The 20,894-nt window shown below is 45.9% G+C and overlaps 3 protein-coding genes and 1 long non-coding RNA gene across 4 annotated transcripts; 2 read left to right on the top strand and 2 right to left on the bottom strand.

Moving 5' to 3' along the window:
- Window positions 1-1,312: 1,312 nt before the first annotated feature.
- On the bottom strand, window positions 1,313-2,486 carry LOC135392647 (beta-1,3-galactosyltransferase 1-like). Its single transcript, XM_064623362.1, has one exon. The coding sequence runs from the start codon at window positions 2,359-2,361 to the stop codon at window positions 1,330-1,332; it is 1,032 nt and encodes a 343-aa protein (XP_064479432.1). The 5' UTR covers window positions 2,362-2,486; the 3' UTR covers window positions 1,313-1,329.
- An 839-nt stretch (window positions 2,487-3,325) lies between these two features.
- LOC135390538 (beta-1,3-galactosyltransferase 1-like) lies at window positions 3,326-4,361 on the top strand. Its single transcript, XM_064620233.1, has one exon. It carries the CDS (start codon window positions 3,330-3,332, stop codon window positions 4,359-4,361), a length of 1,032 nt encoding a protein of 343 aa, XP_064476303.1. The 5' UTR covers window positions 3,326-3,329.
- A 5,191-nt stretch (window positions 4,362-9,552) lies between these two features.
- Window positions 9,553-14,275, top strand: LOC135390788 (uncharacterized). The gene is made up of 2 exons (XR_010421818.1): window positions 9,553-9,658; window positions 13,956-14,275. It is a non-coding gene; the product is annotated as an uncharacterized LOC135390788 (long non-coding RNA).
- On the bottom strand, window positions 11,397-20,572 carry LOC135390787 (protein KRI1 homolog). The gene is made up of 17 exons (XM_064620690.1): window positions 20,440-20,572; window positions 20,281-20,354; window positions 20,041-20,146; window positions 19,791-19,890; window positions 19,644-19,730; window positions 18,699-18,789; window positions 18,288-18,368; window positions 17,985-18,197; window positions 17,574-17,669; window positions 17,293-17,463; window positions 16,854-16,932; window positions 16,630-16,730; window positions 14,749-14,869; window positions 13,999-14,129; window positions 13,841-13,905; window positions 13,060-13,158; window positions 11,397-12,334 (listed from the first exon to the last, which is right to left on the bottom strand). The coding sequence occupies exons 1-17, from the start codon at window positions 20,552-20,554 to the stop codon at window positions 11,617-11,619; spliced, it is 2,448 nt and encodes an 815-aa protein (XP_064476760.1). The 5' UTR covers window positions 20,555-20,572; the 3' UTR covers window positions 11,397-11,616.
- Window positions 20,573-20,894: the final 322 nt, after the last annotated feature.

Here is a 20,894-nt window from a genome sequence, read left to right as displayed (position 1 = left end):
AAAATGGCGTACGCATCCTGTTTTCGACAAATCAGGGGCGAGAACGATGTCACTAGGGATAATAGTTGGCTAAGAGCGTGCTGTGCTGTGACGTTCACTTTTAAGAGTGTGCAGTTCCACTGGCGTGTCAACAAAATGTCGCAGAGTTTCAGATTTTGTCCAGTGGAAGAGCGGCTCCCTCAATGTTGCCAGACGGCTGTCGACATAGCGCCGGGGAAAAAGGAATGCAATACACTGAGCGAAGATATTCAGTGACTCTAGATCTTAAAAATGAACTTCACCGCATGGCACACTCCTAGCCAGCCATCATCTCGAATGATATCGTTATCTGATCGCTTGCACGCGTTACGAGCTAACGAGGGGCGGGGCACTCGTCGTGAACGGCACGTGATAAAATACGTGCACGGCGCGCTCTTCGCGCGATACGTCATGGGCGTGGTATACGTCACCCTCGATGTGTCACGTGCCCGTCTTTTTGAATTTCCCGCCACTCGTTAGCTCGTAACGACCGTACCGACGATGAAGCGATCAAGCCCCAAATCAATCAAGCGACAAATCAATCGCTTCATCGTCGTTACGGTCGTTACGAGCTAACGAGTGGCGGGAAATTAACAAAGATGGGCACATGACACATTTAGGGTGACACTAGGCCTACCTCACCTATCATGGCGGATCAGTTGTTGAGGTGCCCCTCTTCGCTGGCTCAGTTTCTAGTTATTATGAGGGTTGTATAGCGTGCACGGAGCTGTTAATCGGAGAGGCCTTGTTGGCCCGAAGCGCCCACATTTTCTTGCCATTTGGATTTTGTCGTACTAACCCTCTCTCATGCCGCAGACAACCAAATTCCTCAGTATTTCCGTCAAGAAAAAAAATCTGACTTTGCGTTTTAAATACGAGCGAGAAAAAAGAACTGGAGCGTTTCGCCCTCTGGGACACACAGTGCATTGGCATAAAAATGGCGGTGTTTGAGTCTGCGACACAGGGGTGACACAAACCCGCCATTGTTGTAACTACCCTCAAGCGGGTGCCTTTGGCAAAACTGCCATCTTGTCCTGGTCGCGCGTCATAGAAAACGTCATTTTGAGGTCACGCGACTTTGTTGACATGTCATTTTGTTGTCGCAGAAACAACAATCGCATTGTCTACAAAAGGTTTGGCCACCGATCACGGGCGCCGCCATCTTTAAGGTCACGTGTGCATTGACGTTTGCTGTGACGTGCGACCATGACCTGTCCAGGATGCATTGCGTTCGCCCAGCACGCGCTTTCGTCTACGGAGCAATACACTGGATGCCACCCCTGTGGTCTGCGACTTCTTTTATTAAGTGCATTAGCTTAGTGTCGTCACCGTACCATTCGTAGTGATGTTGCAACGAAAGCCCGGCTGGCTCACAGGCATTTGCTTCCAGAACTCCAACATGGACGTCGCCGTCTGGTAATGGCTAGTTATCTGTCGACGTCTACTGCACGGTTTAAAGGGTGAGTATTTGTGAGAGAAACCAACGTGGTATACCAAACGTACGCCGGCCTTCTTTGCTACCATCCCTGTTATATAGACGTCTTCGAGCCAAATGGGAGGTACTGTAAAACTGAGATTATACAGCAAAGGGACACAGTCTCCAGTGAACATGTACGCTGGCCCAACTAAGAAGTCTGGCATAACTTCGCTCTTATACGTACTGGGAGAAATGTACCACTTGCTCAAAGGATTGCGGTACGGCTTTTGGTTTTGCTCGAGAAGGCCCCAAGCTGTCATTGTGATATTTCGTAACGAGGTCGTCACTTCTTCCCACAAGTCCGAGGCATTCAACATCATGTCATCGTCTATCTTGAGCACAAACTTGGCTTTGGAACAATACTCGGCCATCCAACGAACAACCATGATGGCCTTAAGGGTGACGTTGTGGTACGTGTCCGCGAAGTTCTCTTGGATGATGTCCTCGTAGATGGCGTTTTCAGCTTCGATAAGTGACTGGACGGACTTGTATTTTGGAAGTCCAACAAAAAAGGCGACTTTGAAGCCCCGTTCTAAGCTCGCCTTTCCCCAGGTGGCACGGATGGCAATTCGTCGCTCAAAATGTGTAGATGCGGTAAAAACGCAAACGAGCACAAGGACTTCTCCGGGAGTTTCGCACAGCTTTGGTTTGTTGATGACGAACGTGTAAGGGTGCGGGTTCACTACACTCGTGTTCTTCGCGCGTCCCTTAGAAGTTGAAGTCAAGCGAAGCGAATCGCTCCGGTGCGAGGCCGTCGGGTGGTGTAAAGTCCTCTGCCAGAAAACGTAGAGGGCGACACCCAAAAACAGAATCACACAGAAAAAACACTTACATCTCACACGTGTCCCATTCACGGGTTGAATCATGGCGACAAACACAACGTAGAAACTGGTTATGGTGAGCTAGAAAGAGTGGTCTGTTTGTTGGACAATCCGATACATGCGTGGAGTGCTCTCCCCTGTTTTGAAGCTTGAAGCCAAGTCGTGTGACCTTCGCCGGTATGCGCTAGCCGTTCAGTTCACCAAGCGGGTCGCGTTGCAATCCAAGGAATTCAATTGCGCCGCGTGCGTTACCATGTTAATAGTAAAAGATTTTTGACACACAAATTGCTGTTTTTCGCAATGACTGTTCGTGTTTGTTTGAACTGACACAGAGGGTTACGTCACTACTGCCTACATTCTTAAAAATGAACTTCACCGCATAACACGCTCCGATCCAACCATAATCTCGAACGGTATCGTTATCGGCCCTGATTTGTTGAAAGCGGCAGGCAAGCGGCCTCTTTTGTGGCAATTATGAACAGCGTAAGTGTCATAAAAAAGGCGAACGCCTCCCCTTTTCGACGAATCAAATCGCCACAACGATCATAGCGCAAATCAGATTTGTCGAAAACGGGAGGCGTTCGCCTTTTTTATGACACTTATGCTGTTCATAATTGTCACACGCCTCCCGTTTTCAACAAAGCAGGGCCGATAACGATATCATTCGATATTATGGTTGGCTAGGAGCGTGCGATGCGGTGAAGTTCATTTACTAAAAGTGTAAGTAACCCAGTGTCTGTTCAGACGAACACAAACAGTCATTGTGAAAAACAGCAATTTGTGTGTCAAAAACCGTTTACAATTAACATGGTCGCGCACGTGCCGAATTTGAATTGCTTGAATTACAACGCGAATCCGCGTGGTGAACGGCGAGCGCATGCAGGCGAAGGTCACATGACTTGGCTTCAAACTTCAAAAGAGGGGAGAGCACTCCACGCATGTATCGGATTGTTCGACAAACACACCACTCCTTCTAGCTCACCATAACCAGTTTCTACGTAGTGTTTGTCGCCATGATTCAACCCGTGAATGGGACACGTGTGAGATGTAAGTGTTTTTTCTGTGTGATTCTGTTTTTGGGTGTCGCCCTTTACGTTTTCTGGCAGAGGACTTTACACCACCCGACTGCCTCGCACCGGAGCGATTCGCTTCGCTTGACTTCAACTTCTCCGGGACGCGCGAAGAACACGAGTGTAGTGAACCCGCATCCTTACATGTTCGTCATCAACAAACCAAAGCTGTGTGAAACTCCCGGAGAAGTCCTTGTGCTCGTTTGCGTTTTTACCGCATCTACACATTTTGAGCGACGGATTGCCATCCGTGCCACCTGGGGAAAGGCGAGCCTAGAACGGGGCTTCAAAGTCGCCTTTTTTGTTGGACTTCCGAAATACAAGTCCGTCCAGTCACTTATCGAAGCTGAAAACACCATCTACGAGGACATCATCCAAGGGAACTTCGCGGACACGTACCACAACGTCACCCTTAAGTCCATCATGGTCGTTCGTTGGATAACAGAGTATTGTTCCAAAGCCAAGTTTGTGCTCAAGATAGACGATGACATGATGTTGAATGCCTCGGACTTGTGGGAAGAAGTGACGACATCGTTACGAAATTTCACTATGACAGCTTGGGGCATTCTCGATAAAGATTCCAAGCCGCACCGCAATCCTTTGAGCAAGTGGTACCTTCCCCCCAGTATGTATAAGAGCGAAGTTCTTCCAGACTTCTTAGTTGGATCGGCGTACATGTTCACCGGAGATTGTGTCCCTTTGCTGTATAATCTCAGTTTTACAATACCTCCCCTTTGGCTCGAAGACGTCTATATAACAGGGATGGTAGCAAAGAAGGCCGGCGTACGTTTGGTATACCATGTTGGTTTCCCTCACAAATACTCACCCTTTAAACCGTGCAGTAGACGTCGACAGATAACTAGCCATTACCAGACGGCGACGTCCATGCTGGAGTTCTGGAAGCAAATGCCTGTGAGCCAGCCGGGCTTTCGTTGCAACGTCACTACGAATGGTACGGTGACGACACTAAGCTAATGCACTTAATAAAAGAAGTCGCAGACCACAGGGGTGGCATCCAGTGTATCGCTCCGTAGACGAAAGCGCGTGCTGGGCGAACGCAATGCATCCTGGACAGGTCCTGGTCGCACGTCACAGCAAACGTCAATGCACACGTGACCTTAAAGATGGCGGCGCCCGTGATCGGCGGCCAAATCTTTTGTAAACAATGCGATTGTTGTTTCTGCGACAACAAAACGACATGTAAACAAAGTCACATGACCTCAAAATGACGTTTTCTATGACGTGCGACCAGGACAAGATGGCAGTTTTGCCAAAAGCACCCGCTTGAGGGTAGTTACAACAATGGCGGGTTTGTGTCACCCCTGTGTCGCAGACTCAAGCACTTTTTATGCCAATGCACTGTGTGTCCCGGAGGGCGAAACGCTCCAGTTCTTCTTTCTCGCTCGTGTTTAAAGCACCAAGTCATATTTTTTTTTTCTTTACGGAAGTACTGAAGAATTTGGTTGGCTGCGGCATCAGAGAGGGTTAGTACGACAAAATTCAAATAACAAGAAAATGTGGGCGCTTCGGGCCAACAAGGCCTCTCCAACAGCTCCGTGTACCCTATACAACTCTCATAATAACTAGAAACCGAGCCAGCGAAGAGGGACATCTCAACAACCGAGCCGCATTGACAGATGAGGTGATAACTGAGTGGTTAGCGTCCTGGCCATGTCACATTGACACTGGAAGGTACTCGGGTTCGAATCGCCGGTGCCGGCCGTGCTGTCTGGTGTTTTTCCTGGGTCTTCCACAGACGGTTTCAGTTCCCTTAGAAGCCGGCCCAGGACGCACGTTCTCCCACACTCTTAAAAATGAACTTCACCGCATATCACGCTCCTAGCCAACCGTTATCTGAAATGATATCGTTATCGGCCCTGATTTGTTGTATCGGTGTTGTTGGCTGTATCGGCCCGGGCATGACCCATCCCTCAGGGCCCGTAATTTCTCACACCCGTCCTGGACATCGACCGTGTTGAACTGTTCCCCTGCGCCTTTCGACTGTCTCCCTCCGCAATGTCCGACTACTTTAGGAACCATGACTACCGACTATCCGACTACCAGAAGGAACCATGCAAGTGTCGCTATACAAGACGAAGTCGCTTTTTAACGGTGTACAACATGACGACACCTTTCAGCTACACGTCGAATATACGGTGCAGGCCGACCACAAAACATGTCGCCGACGACAATCGCAAGCAAATATAGTTTATCTAATATTTTCGCCGAGCCAGCTCACTGCTGATACTGTCACTGGAACTATTCGATCGGGTCGGTTCCGAAAACAGTGCGATATACTTTGCTACCTCCACCCATTTATGTTAGTCGTTTATGCACATGTTTCGTGAGGGAATGTGAAATGCGCTGAGCTCCTGGATCCGGAGCTGTCTTCGTCAAAGCAAAGGTTATGGCGGTACAGCGAATATCGGACGAGTCACATGAAGCGTGATGTGACGGCCCGTGGACGACGACGACGCGCTTCTGCTGCCGCGCTCCTCTGCGCCTGCCAGCCAGTTCTACCGGTACCGTACTGGCGTGAGGCCACGAACATATGCCCGCTGGGTTTGTCTCGACAGTGGCACGGGTCAAGTGCGCACGTGTCATCATACGAGCAAGGCAAGGCTTAGCACGCGCGTAACGTTAAGCTCCTCAGACTAAACAGAACCTTGACGGCACGTAATCGACGTCTAATGGATCACTTGACGGACGGCGTAAAATTGCACACAGAGAGGTTGCGTTACAGCGCGAATACAAAACAGTTACGTTTACTACAACACCTATCTTCTATTATCTTCACGTGGTCAAAACTGGATTTTCGTTATAGGACCCTGCCGTTTTGAAAATGTTTCCGGCATAATTCGATCGATTTTCCATGGCGCCTAATCTTTCCGTTTCACCTGCAGCGATTAAACGATTTCTTCGTTCTGCGTTGCGCGGAAACTGATGAAAAGTAGATTTCGCCACTCTTTTTCCATCGGGATGTGCATCCGAAAGATACACAGCTTTGCGGCATGCCCACTTTGCATGAGAACAGCGATCACTCCAATTGAAAACAGCGGCTGTTCTGCCCATACCCTGTCGACCGCAACGCCACTGCTAGAGTGTGACGTATAAGGCGGGCAGACTGCACGGTCTTGTAGCCTTGGCAAGCCAGACGGTCACGCGCGCTCAGTTGTGTGGAGGAGGGTAGTCTGACGACACTTCGGAACAGGGGCGGATCTACGATTTTTCCGACGGGGGGAGACAAGTGCCAGGTGCATGCTGGGATTGGTCCATTGAACCCTATGTTCACGTCTGGAATTGAGGGGGGTCAGGACATCCGGACCCCCCCCCCTAAATCCACCCCTGCTTCGGAACTGGGGTACCTGATGCAGTCATACTCATTCTTTCAATTATAGATTTGTTTATCTGATATCGCACAGCTGCCCTTCAAATAGTCTTCGAAGCTTGCCCTCTTTGTCTTGTTGACCGATGAATTGCCCTTTCCAGCATTATGTTCTCGTAATGAGTGCAGGATAATAACAGCTTGAAGTCGTCTAGTGGTCCACCGCAATTGATATGGTCATTGAGTTTCAATAAATGACGGTACATTAGGTGATGTACTGTTGCATTGAACTTCTCCTCTAGGCGGGTCATCGTTGATCCAACCGGTGATCCAGGTTCCAGGTTCCGATGATCCAGGTTCCGGTTGATCCAGCCGGAAGTAATTGCTTGGTCGTGATAGGGAACACATCGTGGGATTTGATTTTTCTTTTTACTTTTTTACTTTTTAATACACTCCGTATCATCAAACAAATGAAATTTCGGCATGTCTGTATAATGAGTCGCGCGACATGTAGACTGATTGTACATGGTGATAAGATATGAGATATGACTGCTTTCTTTTTTGAAAGCAGTCTCTCTGGCATGCCTGCGTTTGTCCTTCACCTCTCCGGCATGCCTGCTGCGGGCGTGCACCATCTTGGCACGTGTGGGCTGACCACACACCTCGTCGGCATGCCTGTGTTGGTGATACACAGCTTAGAACAGCCATGTCACTGTCCTTAGCGTGGTCTCTTGACAGGGAGGTTTATTTCAACTACACTTCACAAAACTGTACATCTAGAAAATTTTCTAGGGCTCTGTTTTTGTCACATTAAAACTCTACCTTTCTGGCTGTCTACCAGGTTTATAGCCACTCCTTCCTCGAGTCTTGCAAACGAGACAGCAACATGTACTCAAACGCAAGGAGGAAGTTGTAGTTGATTTCCAGAACGAGCTTCCATACTGGAAAGGAAATCGAAACACGAAAAAGTCGATTTTACACAGACCATTATTCTCTCTCTCTTTCTTTTTTGTGTCGTAATTTTGGGCGAACATAGACCTCTTTGAGGTACTCCGGCGTGTCTCGTGCTGTGAGCAGGACCTCTGGGGCCAACTTTCAACCACCTATCTGAATTTTGCCAAAGAATGCATCGGCTCGTTCGGGAACTCCGCTCTTCAACTCACTAAATCCTTGAAGAGAGCACTGATCCCATCAATGCTGCTCCCTCCATCTATCTCCACTATAAAGCTGCCTATATGGATCGAGTTCCTTCGGGTTGAGGCCATAACTAAAGCTCTGCCAGATACCTGCAGTACCGCAGTTCTTGGAGATTGGGCTCGGTGGACTGTAGCGACTGAAGGATCTCAATTCTCCTTCTGAATTCTGCCTTCACATCTTGTTTAGTTTCTGTTGCGTTGTTCTGCAACGTTATCTTATGCGCTTCTCCGACGGCTGTCTGAGATTGTTCCTTCAGCTTTGTCGGCTGCTCTCAAATTCTCTTCATGGACATCTTCGACAGCTGCTGCTTTTGTATAGATCCCACCTGTTTTTGGTCACTCTTTCTAGCATTTGCACTTTCCCGCTTGCTTCTAATTCTCTTCCATTTCTTTACGTCCGCAGTCGCAGAAGGCGCATTGCTTTTTCTTCATGGGGTTGCTTTATCTTTCCGCCATAACTCATCTACTTGTGGTCTTTCTTCGGATTCAGGCCATATGGGGCCTGAGCCGGCTGTCTGATACCCACAGTGCCGGATTTAGGGGAGGGCAGACGGGGCACTTGCCCCGGGGACCCCACCACAAAGGGGCCCCCACCAGTAAAGGTCTTGTCCAAGGGAAATCTGTTTTGCACGCCTGAAACGCACCCCTGAAACGGAAACTTGGTGAGAATCTGTCCTCTGTCCACGCATGTCGACCCCGAATAACACATTGGATAGACATGAATAGAATATTTATTTCACTTGTCTACGAAATGTTCAAAATATGACCAAACCTGACTGCTGACGGCCGCGGTCCTTTAGAAACAAAACGATGCCATTTATAGACATACAGGGTCGTCCACCAACCATGATAGAAATTCATAGTAAAAAAACGTAGGCCCCGGAGAGACATGCGGTCAAGGGATTTCTTTCTGCCAATAACTTTTGCCACATAGTGGTAACATTGTTATTTCATTTCATTTCAATTGACGGAAAGTTAATTTCTTGAATTGGACTCCGAAATTTCCCAAGGCAACCTAACGTTTTCTTTGCGGAAATGGGTTCCCCGTGGTCATTTTTACTCAGTATAGCACATAATCCCACTGGAAATGCAATGGCAATTGCCGAAATCAATTCACCGAAAATCCGTGGAAATGAGTCCTTGGCTCCGCCTCTTTTTTGACGGCTCGTAGTTTGAGCGCAAAGCTAGGAAGACAGGAGGTTACATTGACACGTCACACGACGGGGGAAAGGGTTACAAGCCGTCGGGTGACCTCATTTTTGATCAGATAGCTCTGATTCCCGCACTCACCACGCGTGTTTGGGGGCTGTTCCGTAAATTGCGTCTTTCCTGTCCCCATGTTTGTGCAGTGAGTGCACGCCTATTAGCGAAATTATTTTTTTGTGCAATCAGCTCTGAGCACTTCCTCCCTATAGAGTGCCCTTTAATACGAAGAACGTGCGCCATAGAAGTTTGGCTTATTGTATATAATAATGGAACATGAGAAGGAAAAGGCTCCTCCTAAAAATTTACACAACAAGGTCAGATAAAAAATACCGGAATGAAAGTTCAAAGCAAGACATAAAATGAATAATTAATTAGTATGCTCATCAGTTCCGTCAGCGGAACAAAAACTTGTTCTTTTTTGTTTGTTTTTTTCAGAACAGTGAAGACCTTTGTAGTCAACCTCCTGAGCTACAGCAAGAATGTCTATGGGGACCTGCACTGGTCAACAACTTCTGTCAAGCAACACGCGTTGCAACGTACTGTCCGTGAGTTGAATAAGCTACCTTCAAACGTGACTAACATACCAAATATTGTCTACTTTCCCGTCAGCTCTCGCGAACGTTCTTACTAACTCTAGTGACTAGGTGGTGCTGTATTGCTCTTCTCGCGTGTGTGTATTGCTCTACAGGGTGGTCCACCAACCATGATAGAAATTCGTAGTAAGAAACGTAGGCCCCGGAGAGACATGCGGTCACGGGATTTTTTTTTTCTGCCAATAACTTTTGCCACATATCGGTAACATTTTTATTTCATTTCAATTGACGGAAAATTAATTTCTTGAATTGAATTCCGAAATTTTCCGAGGCAACTTAACGTTTTATTTGCAGAAATGACTAATGACCCCGTGGTCATTTTACTCAGTATAGCACATAATCACACTCGTAATACAATGGCAATTGCCGAAATAAACTCGCCGAAAATGAGCCCTTGGCTCCGCCTTTGTTTTTCTCTGACGGCTCGTAGTTTTAGCGCAAAGCTGCGAAGAAAGGAGGTTACATTGACACGCCAGTCGATGGGAGAAAAGGTTACAAGCCTTACCCGCGGAACAAACACGCGCGGTGAGTGCGGGAATCAGAGCTATCGGGAAACAGAAGGGCGTAGCTGGGGTTGCCACCTTTCTAAGTGAAACATACCGGCTGAGGTATAGGAGGTAGAATAGAGGGAAAGGGGAAAGGCTCGCGGGAAAGGGAAGTGGGTGAGGGGTGGAAGAGCACACACAGAAAACAGAGATAGAGCTCAAGATAATACGAGGAAACATATGTTCCTGTGTGTAATAATAATAATAATGAATAACTAAGGAAAGAACTGGTGACTGCGGAGTTGGGGCTATGCTCCAGATTTATTCAAGCTGTAGTGGAATGTTGAAGGGAAAACCCCGCAAAAGCCCATATGAAAGGTCTTGAGTCACAAATGCCGGCAAAAGGCTGCCGGTATCACCTTCCTATCGGCAACCGGTAGAGCGAGCAAATAACCGGCCGTGCCGGTATAATACCGGCCTGGTGGCAACCCTAGGCGCAGCCAAGGGGTCATTTTCGGCGAATTTATTTCGGCAATTGCCATTGCATCACGAGTGGGATTATGTGCTATACTGAGTCAAATGACCACGGAGAAACCATTTCCGCAAAGAAAACGTTAGGTTGCCTTGGGAAATTTCGGAGTTCAATTCAAGAAATTAACTTTCCGTCAACTGAAATGAAATACAAATGTTACCAATATGTGGCACAAGTTATTGGCAGAAAAAAATTCCTCGACCATATGTCTTCCGGGGCCTGCGTTTTTTACTATGAATTTCTGTCATGGTTGGAGAAAGTGTAATTAAATTTCTAAAAATAGGTTTTACGTCAGAAAATCTATTTGGAATACACACACACACACTTCTGCCACAGATTGAGGCCGTTTGCATTTGCCTCACGCATTAATTAAGCTAATTTTGCTAATTGCACTCGAAAATTAACCAAGCAAAGGTGCACATTTTCCTTGATGAATTCCAAAGCCAATCACCATAGCACACTATTTCCATTCGAATTCACGGGATAGCAACTGGGTAAAGGTGTTAGGCCTAGGAAGGTGGTGGGTAAGATAGGAGGAGGTTTGGCGGTTAACACAAACCTCACTGGTGTACTCTGCATCTCCGAGCAGAGAGCAGGACCTCTGCGGCCATCGTTTAGCCGCCTATCTTAATTTTGGCAAAAATGACTTGGAAACAGCTCTTCAACTCCGCAATGTCAGTGTAATTTAAGTCTCATTTATTGTCACAAAATCCTCGAAAACAGCACTGGTCCCACCACTGCTGCTTTCTGTCCACCGTAAGTCCGCCTGTGTACTTCCTTCACGTTGAGGCTGTAAGCTCTGCCCGATACCTGCAGCGCTATTGCATGTTCTTGGAGAATGGGCTCTGTTCACTGTATAGACTGAAGAATCTGAATTCCTCCTCGCAGCGTTTTTAGTTTCTGTTACGTGCCGTTTTTGTTGTGCTCTTCTGTAACGTTAGCTTCTGCTTCTTTCGAGGGTTGGGATTTTTATCAGATTGTTTCTTCAGCTTCTCGGCAGCTCCCACTTTGCTTTCATTGGCACCTTCAACAACTGCTGCCTTGGTAGATCCCACCTGGTTTTGGTCGCTGGTTCTAGCACTTACATTTTTGCGCTTCTTTCTTCTTTTCTGTTTCTTTGCTTCCGCAGTTGTAGAAGGCGCTGCCTTCGGCTTTTCTTCGTCAGGTTGTCTTTTTTTCCCGCCATAAATCATCTGCTTGTGGACTTTCTTCGGATTCAGGCCGTAGGCCATGAGCCTGTTGACTGATACCCGCAGCACTTCTGCCACGTTCTTCTTGGTAACTGGGCCAGTGACTGGCACGTTTGAATTCTTCTTTGACACCCTTTTCCGTTTTTTCTTGCCCGTGCCGTTCTGTTTCACATCTTCTGACATCCTCGTCTGCTTCGTCACAGGGTTGGGAGCTGTCTTTGGCTCGTCTGTGGTTCTCACTTTGCCTTCTTCGACAGCTAACACCACTAGAGGTTCCGCCTGCTTTTGGTCGCCGGTGCTCATATTTTCTGTTACGTTTTTCTGTCTCATTCTTCTTCTCTTCCGTTTCTGTGCTGCAGATTCTTTACTTGGAGTTGTGGAAGGCGCAAGTGTATCGGGTGCAGCCGTGTCGTCTGCCTCGCTGGAAAGCAGAGCAAAAACTTTTTTAAATATTCTCACATCATGTAGGCACGCGTAAGACTTGTGAAGGTGAAAGAGCGCAGTGCTGCCTCATGCGTCGAAGATGAGCTTTAACTTGCGGAAACAAAACAAAAACAAATGTATCAGGTGATGCTATCGGAACTGCCCTTATCTTGGGTTGCATTTTCTGTTTTCTTTTCATCTTTTTCCAGGACCTAAGGGGCGACAGTGTGCTCTTTCACCCTCTCACAGGGGGGGTGAAAGAAATACGCGTCTCCGAAAATGCGCAATGAACAAAATTCACGAATTTTTTGCGGATGTTTGTTTTGAAAACGGCTATGGTATCTGGTGAGCAAAGGGACCAGATGCTCTTATTGGGACAACTTTGTAGCTTTCATAATTAAAGTTAATTATTGAAAGTTAATTGAGACATTGCCTTAGGAGTTTGCTGGTGCCCATCTTAAGGAGTGTCCTTCAGCTATACTGCAACTGACTACATCTCGAAAGAAGTGATATATATATATTCTTAAAATCTGTTCACGTTTAGCTGGGACACCCCGTATACCCATATAGCCCGATTTTACCATGTTTTACAGCTCCTGAAAACATAAGTGTACGACAATGAACAAACCCTCACTGTAGATGTACAAGAAAACTGTCACGACGAGTGATTTACAAGCGGCAATTACTTGGTTCCCATGGCAGGGAGGGGGACTTTTTACTTACTCCTGCTCACAGAGGCTGGTGAAAATCTTTCTCTTCAGTGCAACGTTCTTGGCACGCCTTCGGAAATTTTGTACATCCTGCCGTTCTTCATGTTCAGTTCTGTAGCCACAAAACAAAAAACCTAAATCTGTTCCTCACAAGCATACACATAGGATTACTGCAAAACCCTTTATTTTCGCGGCCCGAAAATTTCGCGAATTGGGCACTCGGGATTTGTTCGCGGCCCCTAAATTCCGCGAGTTGTGACTGGAAGGCATGATTCCGAAAGGTCCCCATTGTTGAGGCTAACACTGTGGTGAGAAGGAAATGCCTTCAAAACTGTGACCCAGGTTGAAATTCGCGAAAATAAAGGGTTTTACAGTATGCCCTAACTCCAGAATGATCAGGTAAGCACCAGTCAAAATTCACGAGGACAAACGGAACGAGACTTAATCATAAAATGTGTGCAGTATGACAGGGTATTTAGAAATACTATTCTGCACTTAGTACGCTATCCCCCTCAGTATAACTGTAAAGAACTGCACATAATTAAAATATTGAAAATTCAGAATAAGACACCAATTCTGAACCGTACTCTGGATGGCAATCTCACTTTAAAAAACTGACAGTGAAACACAACAGAATCCGCAGCATTTGCGAATCGAGGTTGATCTACGTCTCAATTTTCATTTTGCAATGAGATAAATTTTTCAATTCGCTTTAAAATCCTCATACTGGCGACGACGCAAGTTTTGACGTGTCACTGTCCGCGTTAAAACTGCGGAAAAACACAACCGCTCACCTGTACTGACACGCCCTCTTTACAGAACACCACCTGTTCAACTCCTTATCGTTGGCAGAAAGGATCTAAGACGAACGAGAATAAAATTTTTCTGTTTTTTTTTCTCCTCCACGAGAATCCCATCTTCCGGACAGACATGGACCATAACAAAGACGTACCTCTTCCACGGAGAGTCCAAAATCGTTCGGCGTCACCTTTCGATAATGAAACCTGGTCGGCATCCCACCAACGATGTCTTCAAAGTCAAGCTTGTAGTACTCGTCAAAGTACTCCTCGAATGATTTCTCCGCTGCAATGTTAGAGGCAGCCTTTTAGCGGACTCGGAGTGGAACACAGCCGTAGAACCTATGCTACAAAGTGTGCACAGCTGCACTGCCGCGCTACGTATGAGATTGAGGCTAAAAAGAGTGCATAAAAATTATGATCAATGTGCCATCCTTCTTCATGAGCATGTTATCTTATGTTATCCTTCATACTCGTTTTGTTAAGACAATCCTGACGGTCAGTCTGATACTTGATTAACGTTGAAATCGGCTTATTTCAACATTTCGGATACAACCTAAGCACAGAGAGCCAAAACTAGCAGAAAACAAGGCGGCCTCGTTTAATACACGGGTGCAAAACTGTAAAAGAAAACTTGCATGCATATTGTTTTGGCATAGCTATCGGACAATCGGACTGTGAAAGATCCAATAAAATCAAATGCCACCCGAACGTAAAATCGGAGGCGCCGTAGCCTACGGTTTTTTAATTTTTATTCCTCCGCAACTTCAGGGTAATAAACGTATAAGATGCATTCATCTACAATACATACAGTAAAAATAAATAAAAAAATTAATAAAACAAGTATACATCACCGCGCCAATGTGTAGTGGTGCCGGTCGAAAGTCCGACACAGTGAAACATACCAGGATCGAATAATGGCTTCCTCTTCAACACAGTCTGTGCAAAGTGTGACTTCTTCCACTTCTTGCCGTGCCGCTGGAGGCCTTGATCGTCGTAGTTATCACCGCCCACCCTTCTCGCAGCCTACAGGTGTAGGGTGAAAAAAAAAATATAAATCACTCTACTCATCGAACCGACCTTCTGAAGTACAACAGCAAGTTCTTTGGAGGCAGATTTGCACGACACCTAGTCATAAAACTGTTACTAAGCAGCCTAAACATCTACTCGAAGACAAGAACTTTATTTTGTTCACAAAATTCATGCCATGACTCAATTTAAAGTGATGTTTCGTGGCACAGGATGACTCTTACGTTTTGCACTATTTTATTCGAAACTGGACCAATGTGCGATGATGATACGATGTCACACATATACAATAGGATGATACGATGTCACACATGCGCTTGGACTTTTGTGTTTTGGGGAATTCTTTTTATAATTGGGGTGCAAAAATCAGGTTTCATTTGAAAAGCTATAAAAATGTGAAAAATTCAGTGATGTCACATGGCGAAATAAACAAATAAAAGAAATTTTTAACGTTCCACAAGAAGATGAGAAGATGAGTGACAGTCGCGGATGCCCCGTGTTTACAGTTCTCTAAGTACCTGTATTGGTGGATTTGTACTTTTCTCAAGTTCATTTCCGGATTTTCACCCCATGCGACCATGATGCAAAGTTGGGGGGGAGGGGGTCAAAACACAAGGCTCTACATGCACTGCATCAGCTAGTCTTGCCATGGACGGCCATGAGATGACATTGTATTATACAGTCGCCGTCCGATTTTTCGGACTCGGCGGGGATCGCGCAAGAGTCCGAATAATCGAGCAGTCCGAAAAAACGAATTTTGCTTCAAAATAAACTTTACTAAGCCCTAGTAGGCTGGAAAAATTTGTCGATGCTTTCCTAACGCGCTTCCAGCTCTGCCTGATAACATCAGCTTCTATTTCCCGAAGCGACATTTCGTCACTGTAAGTACACTGACAGAGGCACCGCCGTCATCAAGTCCGCGAGTCGGCTTCACCTAACGGATGCGTGCTTTAGGTGAAGCTCGCTTTACAGCGCTGTCGCGCGACCGGACAGCACGTGCTGGGCCGTTGGCCAAAAACGAAGACGCAAAAGCGCTACGACAGACCCCTTCTACTCAGAGGAATGGAAAATCAACAATCATCACTGCCTATTTTTTTTTCTTCCATATTCTAGCTGGTTGATTTCTTTTGATACGAATTTCAGATGATACCAATGTTTTCCGTCACCCCATGAGAGAAATTCGCGGGTTGGGCAAACAGAGTCCGAAATATCGAGCGACGGAGCTGCGCGACGTCCGAAATTTTGGACGTTCTTATACATCATCTCTATGAGACCCGCGGCCGTTCCGCGAACGAGTCCGAAAAATCGGTCGGCGACTGTAGCTCAATGTCATCCCTGTGTTGTGAAAACTGTGTAAAACATTCTGTGTAAAGCACCCTGTGTGTTTGTGTTTTATTCTTTCGAAAATCGAGGTTTATTTCAGAAGCCATCCAAAGGGTAAAATATGGTGATATTGTGTGAAAAAAAAAAGAAAAAGAAACAACCTAAATGCCTCTCGCATTTCAAGTTGACATTAGATGTGTTGTACAGTGTTTAGTGAACTGGGACGTTGCAGAGCTCGCTTTAGTTTTTTCGTTTTTAGAGGTTTTACCCGAAGTGATGATAATGCAAGTCGGGGGGTGCAAACGTGTTTTACAGGGCTGTACTCTGAAACACAGGGCCCTATATATAATAGGGCTGTCCCGGAAAAATACAAAGTACAAAGTTTGAACCTTGGACTTTTTTTTTTGGGACTGTAATAAAATCATGCAACTCACTTCATTCAATGTAACAGGCCGTTTCGCTGATGCTTTACCACCTTCTTGGGAGCCACTGCCCTCTTTCTCATCTTCAACCTCCCAGTCATCCCAGTCTTCGACTAACATGTAAGAAGAATGAAAAGTTAATTTGATAATGCTGTTAAGAAAAAAGAAAAGATTCCTAAGATACAGCATACAGGCTCATCATGTCAGAAACAATGACTTGTCAGACAACAACATACACTGAAGATCTTCATCATCTGGGTCCTCTGGTTTGTCTTCTTCACATTCTTGACTGTAATATTCGGAGTTGAAAATATCCTGCAAAAGTGGGAAATGTTTAGAGGACCTTTGGTACTGTGCAGCCCTATCAATTCTGACTCAACGGGGAGTTTGAACTGCAGAGAGTCGCCCTGTCGCCAGAGAGAGAGCCTGGGCTGAAAGGCGCCGTTCACTGCTTAGGGCCAAAGCAAGAAAGAGTCTGGTATAATTTCGATTGTAGCTCCATAACGGAATCAAAGTTTCCAATTATGATCGCAAGTACAAAATTAATAGTTTTTCCACGCATTTTAGCACTCTTTCAATGCTTCGTAAGCAGTAAATGTAACGGCAATGCTGGCACATATAACTGAAGCTACTTTGGCTACAACCCTGGCTAACAAACTTAAAGACAGCTCTTACATTCATCCGACGGTCATACTCCTCAGGATTGAAGTCTGCTTCGATGTCTGCATCCCCGAAACCCAGCTGGTCGTTTCCGGTGATTTCCTTCAGTTTCTCAATCTTGTCTTTGATTTCTTTTCTCTTCAGGGCCTTCAACCGGTTAATTTCCTCTCGCTTCTGTTGTTTCTCCTATTGGCAGTAATTGGTTTTGGTTTTCTTTAATGGTGTATTTATGGTGTATTTAATGTTGTTATTTATGCCACACAAAAACATTCGCAAAGGCACGACAATGGGCTAACCTTCAGCTTGCGTTCCCGTATCTCCTGCCGCTTCACCTTCCTCGACTCGTTCTTCCGCCGCATGGAATCTTGCAGCGTCCTCGGATACTTTTTTATCTGCGGAGAAGCGGCGGATTGAAGCGCACGGGGCTGTTGGACAGTAATGTACAACTGAAGCACACTTTTAGGATGCAAGTTCATACCGTAATTTCACGCGTATAAGCCGCACCGCAGATAAGCAGCAGGACGCGTTTTTAGGAACATTTTGAAAATTTTCTGGCAGATAAGCCGAACTCGCAGATAAGCCGCGGGCAATATGAGACAACTGATCTTTCTTTCTTGTTCATAACACTGCACTCCTTGGTGCAAAGAAGATGGAACGACGTGGAGCTGCTTAGTTTTTTTGGACCCGAAGTTCCGGATATCACTTACAAACTCCTGATCGGGCTCCTCAAAGCGATAGTTGTACTTGTGCTCAAAGTTGTCCTGTTGCTCAAGCGTAGCTTCGTCCTCACTCAGGTCGTCCTCGTCCAGCGCAGGCGCCTTCTCGCTTTTTTCCAGGTACCTCTTATTCAAGATGAAGTCACGAAGGAACATTTCGGACTGCTCCAGTTGTCCGGAGTTCCAGTAGTCGTGCAAGTAGCCCTGCAGAGGCACAGAAGCGTAATTAAGTGATGACACAGCTGCGTCCAGCAAGCAGTGTTTCATCTTGGAAGCTTATAAAAAGTTACATGCCAGCTTCTGAGCATCGTCATCTTTCCCGACTCGTTGCACCTCTCCCTTGAGCCAGCGGACGTATTCTTCCTCTTTCTCCTCCTGTAACAAAAAACATCCTTACAATAGACACCTACATACAATTTGGCTCCTTTCTTCGAAGAAGACCGATATGGTGGTCAAAATTTAGTAATGTTGAAGCGGAAGCACAGAGGCTTGATGCCAGCAAAGATGGAAAAAGGGCCTCAATTGTGTCAAGAGGACCTCGGGTAAAACTTAATGCGGATTTGTTACTTTCAATAAAGACTCCATTTCAGAATGTTGAACAGTTCGATTTGCTGCCACCAGACATCCTCCTTTGGGTTCAGGTAAACCACGTACATTGATGCCACGGTTGAGACACGTCTCAACACGGCACGTGGACGGTCATACCTGTTCCCTCTTGCTTTTCTGTCTTGTCGTGAGGAGATTGTCGTCATCATCATCGTTCTCTTGGCCTGAGCTGTTCAGCGCCGCTTTGAAGCTGTAAGTTCAAATAAACACAAACGCTAAAGACAAAAGTGTCATCGATGTGACTTTCATAATTAAGAAGCCATACATCTGCTTCTAAAAAGTTACGCGAAAAAGGAAAATAAGAGTCTTATCGGCTCTCACAGCGGATTAGTCCCAAAAACTGAAGCTCGCAAGAGACTGCCCATTTGATATCTCACGTATGGAATCAACACCTCCCAGGGACCTATGTTTGTATTTCAAGCGGCCATGTATATTGCAACGCTTAGAGTGTAAAAAGGACTAATACGACAAGTATGCACTCACAGTTTAGGCCATAAGTAGGGCCTGACTTTTTAGGGTTAAACCCATATCCGCCCGATATTTACCCCCCGAACGAAATCTGTAAAATTCGGGTTTATCCCGAATCTACCCGAAAACATCCGGGTCGTGTGGCACACTCATAAGCGTGCATCAAAATAAAGTTTGATAACATTGCTAAACATTAGTTCCCATGTTAAGACAAATTTTTACTTAAAAAAAAAAAATCACCCGAATTCCTGACGACAGAATACGCCGTAACGGGATTTAACCCGAATACACCCGAATTTTCAAATGAAAAATATCACCCGATATGTACCCCCCGAATTTGGCCAAAAATAAAACCCGAAAAAGTCAGGCCCTAAGCATAAGTAGTAAGGTTGAAGTCACATTTTTAGCACAGGTTAACAGACACATGTTTCTGTGCTTCGAAGAGAGACTTTTTTTTTTCCTTTTCGGAATGACAAATGATACAAGACTGCTATGTGTGTGGCTGTACCCAACGTAAGGATACAGAGAGTACCGCGTGACTGACAAATAATGCGTCCACCTCCAACAAAACCGTACCTTTGCTTAAGTTGTTCCTCTTCTGCCGCCGTAGCGTAAGTGCCGTAGTTGCGCCCAGCTTTGTCATCATCCTCATCAGAGAGCACACTGTTGCAAAACAGACAAAATCGTAAAGAACCGAAACTCTTTAACATATTTGCAGCCTACCCTTCTTTTTCAACGATGATCTTCCTCTCATAGTCTTTTATGTACATGGGCTTGTCTTCTTTTTCTCGTTTCTTCTTGGTGGCTTCTGCAACAGCTTCCGCTGAACAGGACAAAAAAACAGTTTTTCAATAGGTAGCATCAGGCACGTCTGAGCGGTCCAAGCTGTCTTCGCTTCACTGGTGATCCGCACTGTCCGAAATTCCTTTGCTGAAAGGCTTGCACCGGCGGCGAAGGATCACTATATACTTACGGGTATCTTTGAAGAAAACCATGTCTTTACTGTATATCTTGGGGTCTTTGCTTTTGAGAGCATTAAGCGTCTCCAGGAATTTTTTCTCCACTTCCGAAGTGAGTTCCTGGGTAACATTAACGAGACGTGGCCATGCAACGGGGAGCGCACGTGTTACACATTTGGATACGTTGTAAAAACATATGAAAGTAACAGCGGTAATTGACAACAAGTCGTTGTCCTCCGTTTCAGTGTCCTCACCTCAGCATCTTCATCTTCTGACTCTTCGGAAGAACTAGACGACAGGATCGCGTCTTCTCCGTACTTGTCTTTTACTACAGGACCGACAACGTGAGACCAAAACGTGCTGTCACGACGAGTTACTTAGCTTGTACACTGCAAAGCGCACAGGCAACTTACACTTCTGAAGTTCTTCTTTTTCTCTCCACTGGTTATATTTTTTGGCATAGTCTTCATTTAGCTTCAATTCATTTTGAGCATCAGAGTCGCTTTCGTCGCCAAACAGATCCGCCATGGCGGCTGCTAAAACATGTGACAGCAGGTCCGCGTACAATAATTACGTCATCGAATTGCGCAGTTTGCTGAAAAGCTCCAAATTTAATTATGTAACTTATTTTCGTATTATTAAATAATATTGTGTAAGTAAGCTGCATTCGTAAAAAGAATGGGGGACACGTTGAATTATTTACGCTTGCTGCGTTACACCGTTGTCGTCTGCTCCGTCACGGAAAGAAGCGGGAGAAAATGTCGGTTACAAATTCGTTACTTTGTGCAACAGTAGACCTCTATTCGCGATAAGGACATCGTAAAGGATTCCAGTTTTTATGGTCTCGAAATCAGAAGTTGAGGGGACT

Source organism: Ornithodoros turicata, chromosome 4 (assembly GCF_037126465.1).
Source record: "Ornithodoros turicata isolate Travis chromosome 4, ASM3712646v1, whole genome shotgun sequence".
Lineage (NCBI taxonomy): Eukaryota > Metazoa > Arthropoda > Arachnida > Ixodida > Argasidae > Ornithodoros > Ornithodoros turicata.
Note: the sequence above shows the minus strand (reverse complement) of the source record. Positions and strands in the feature narration are given on the sequence as shown.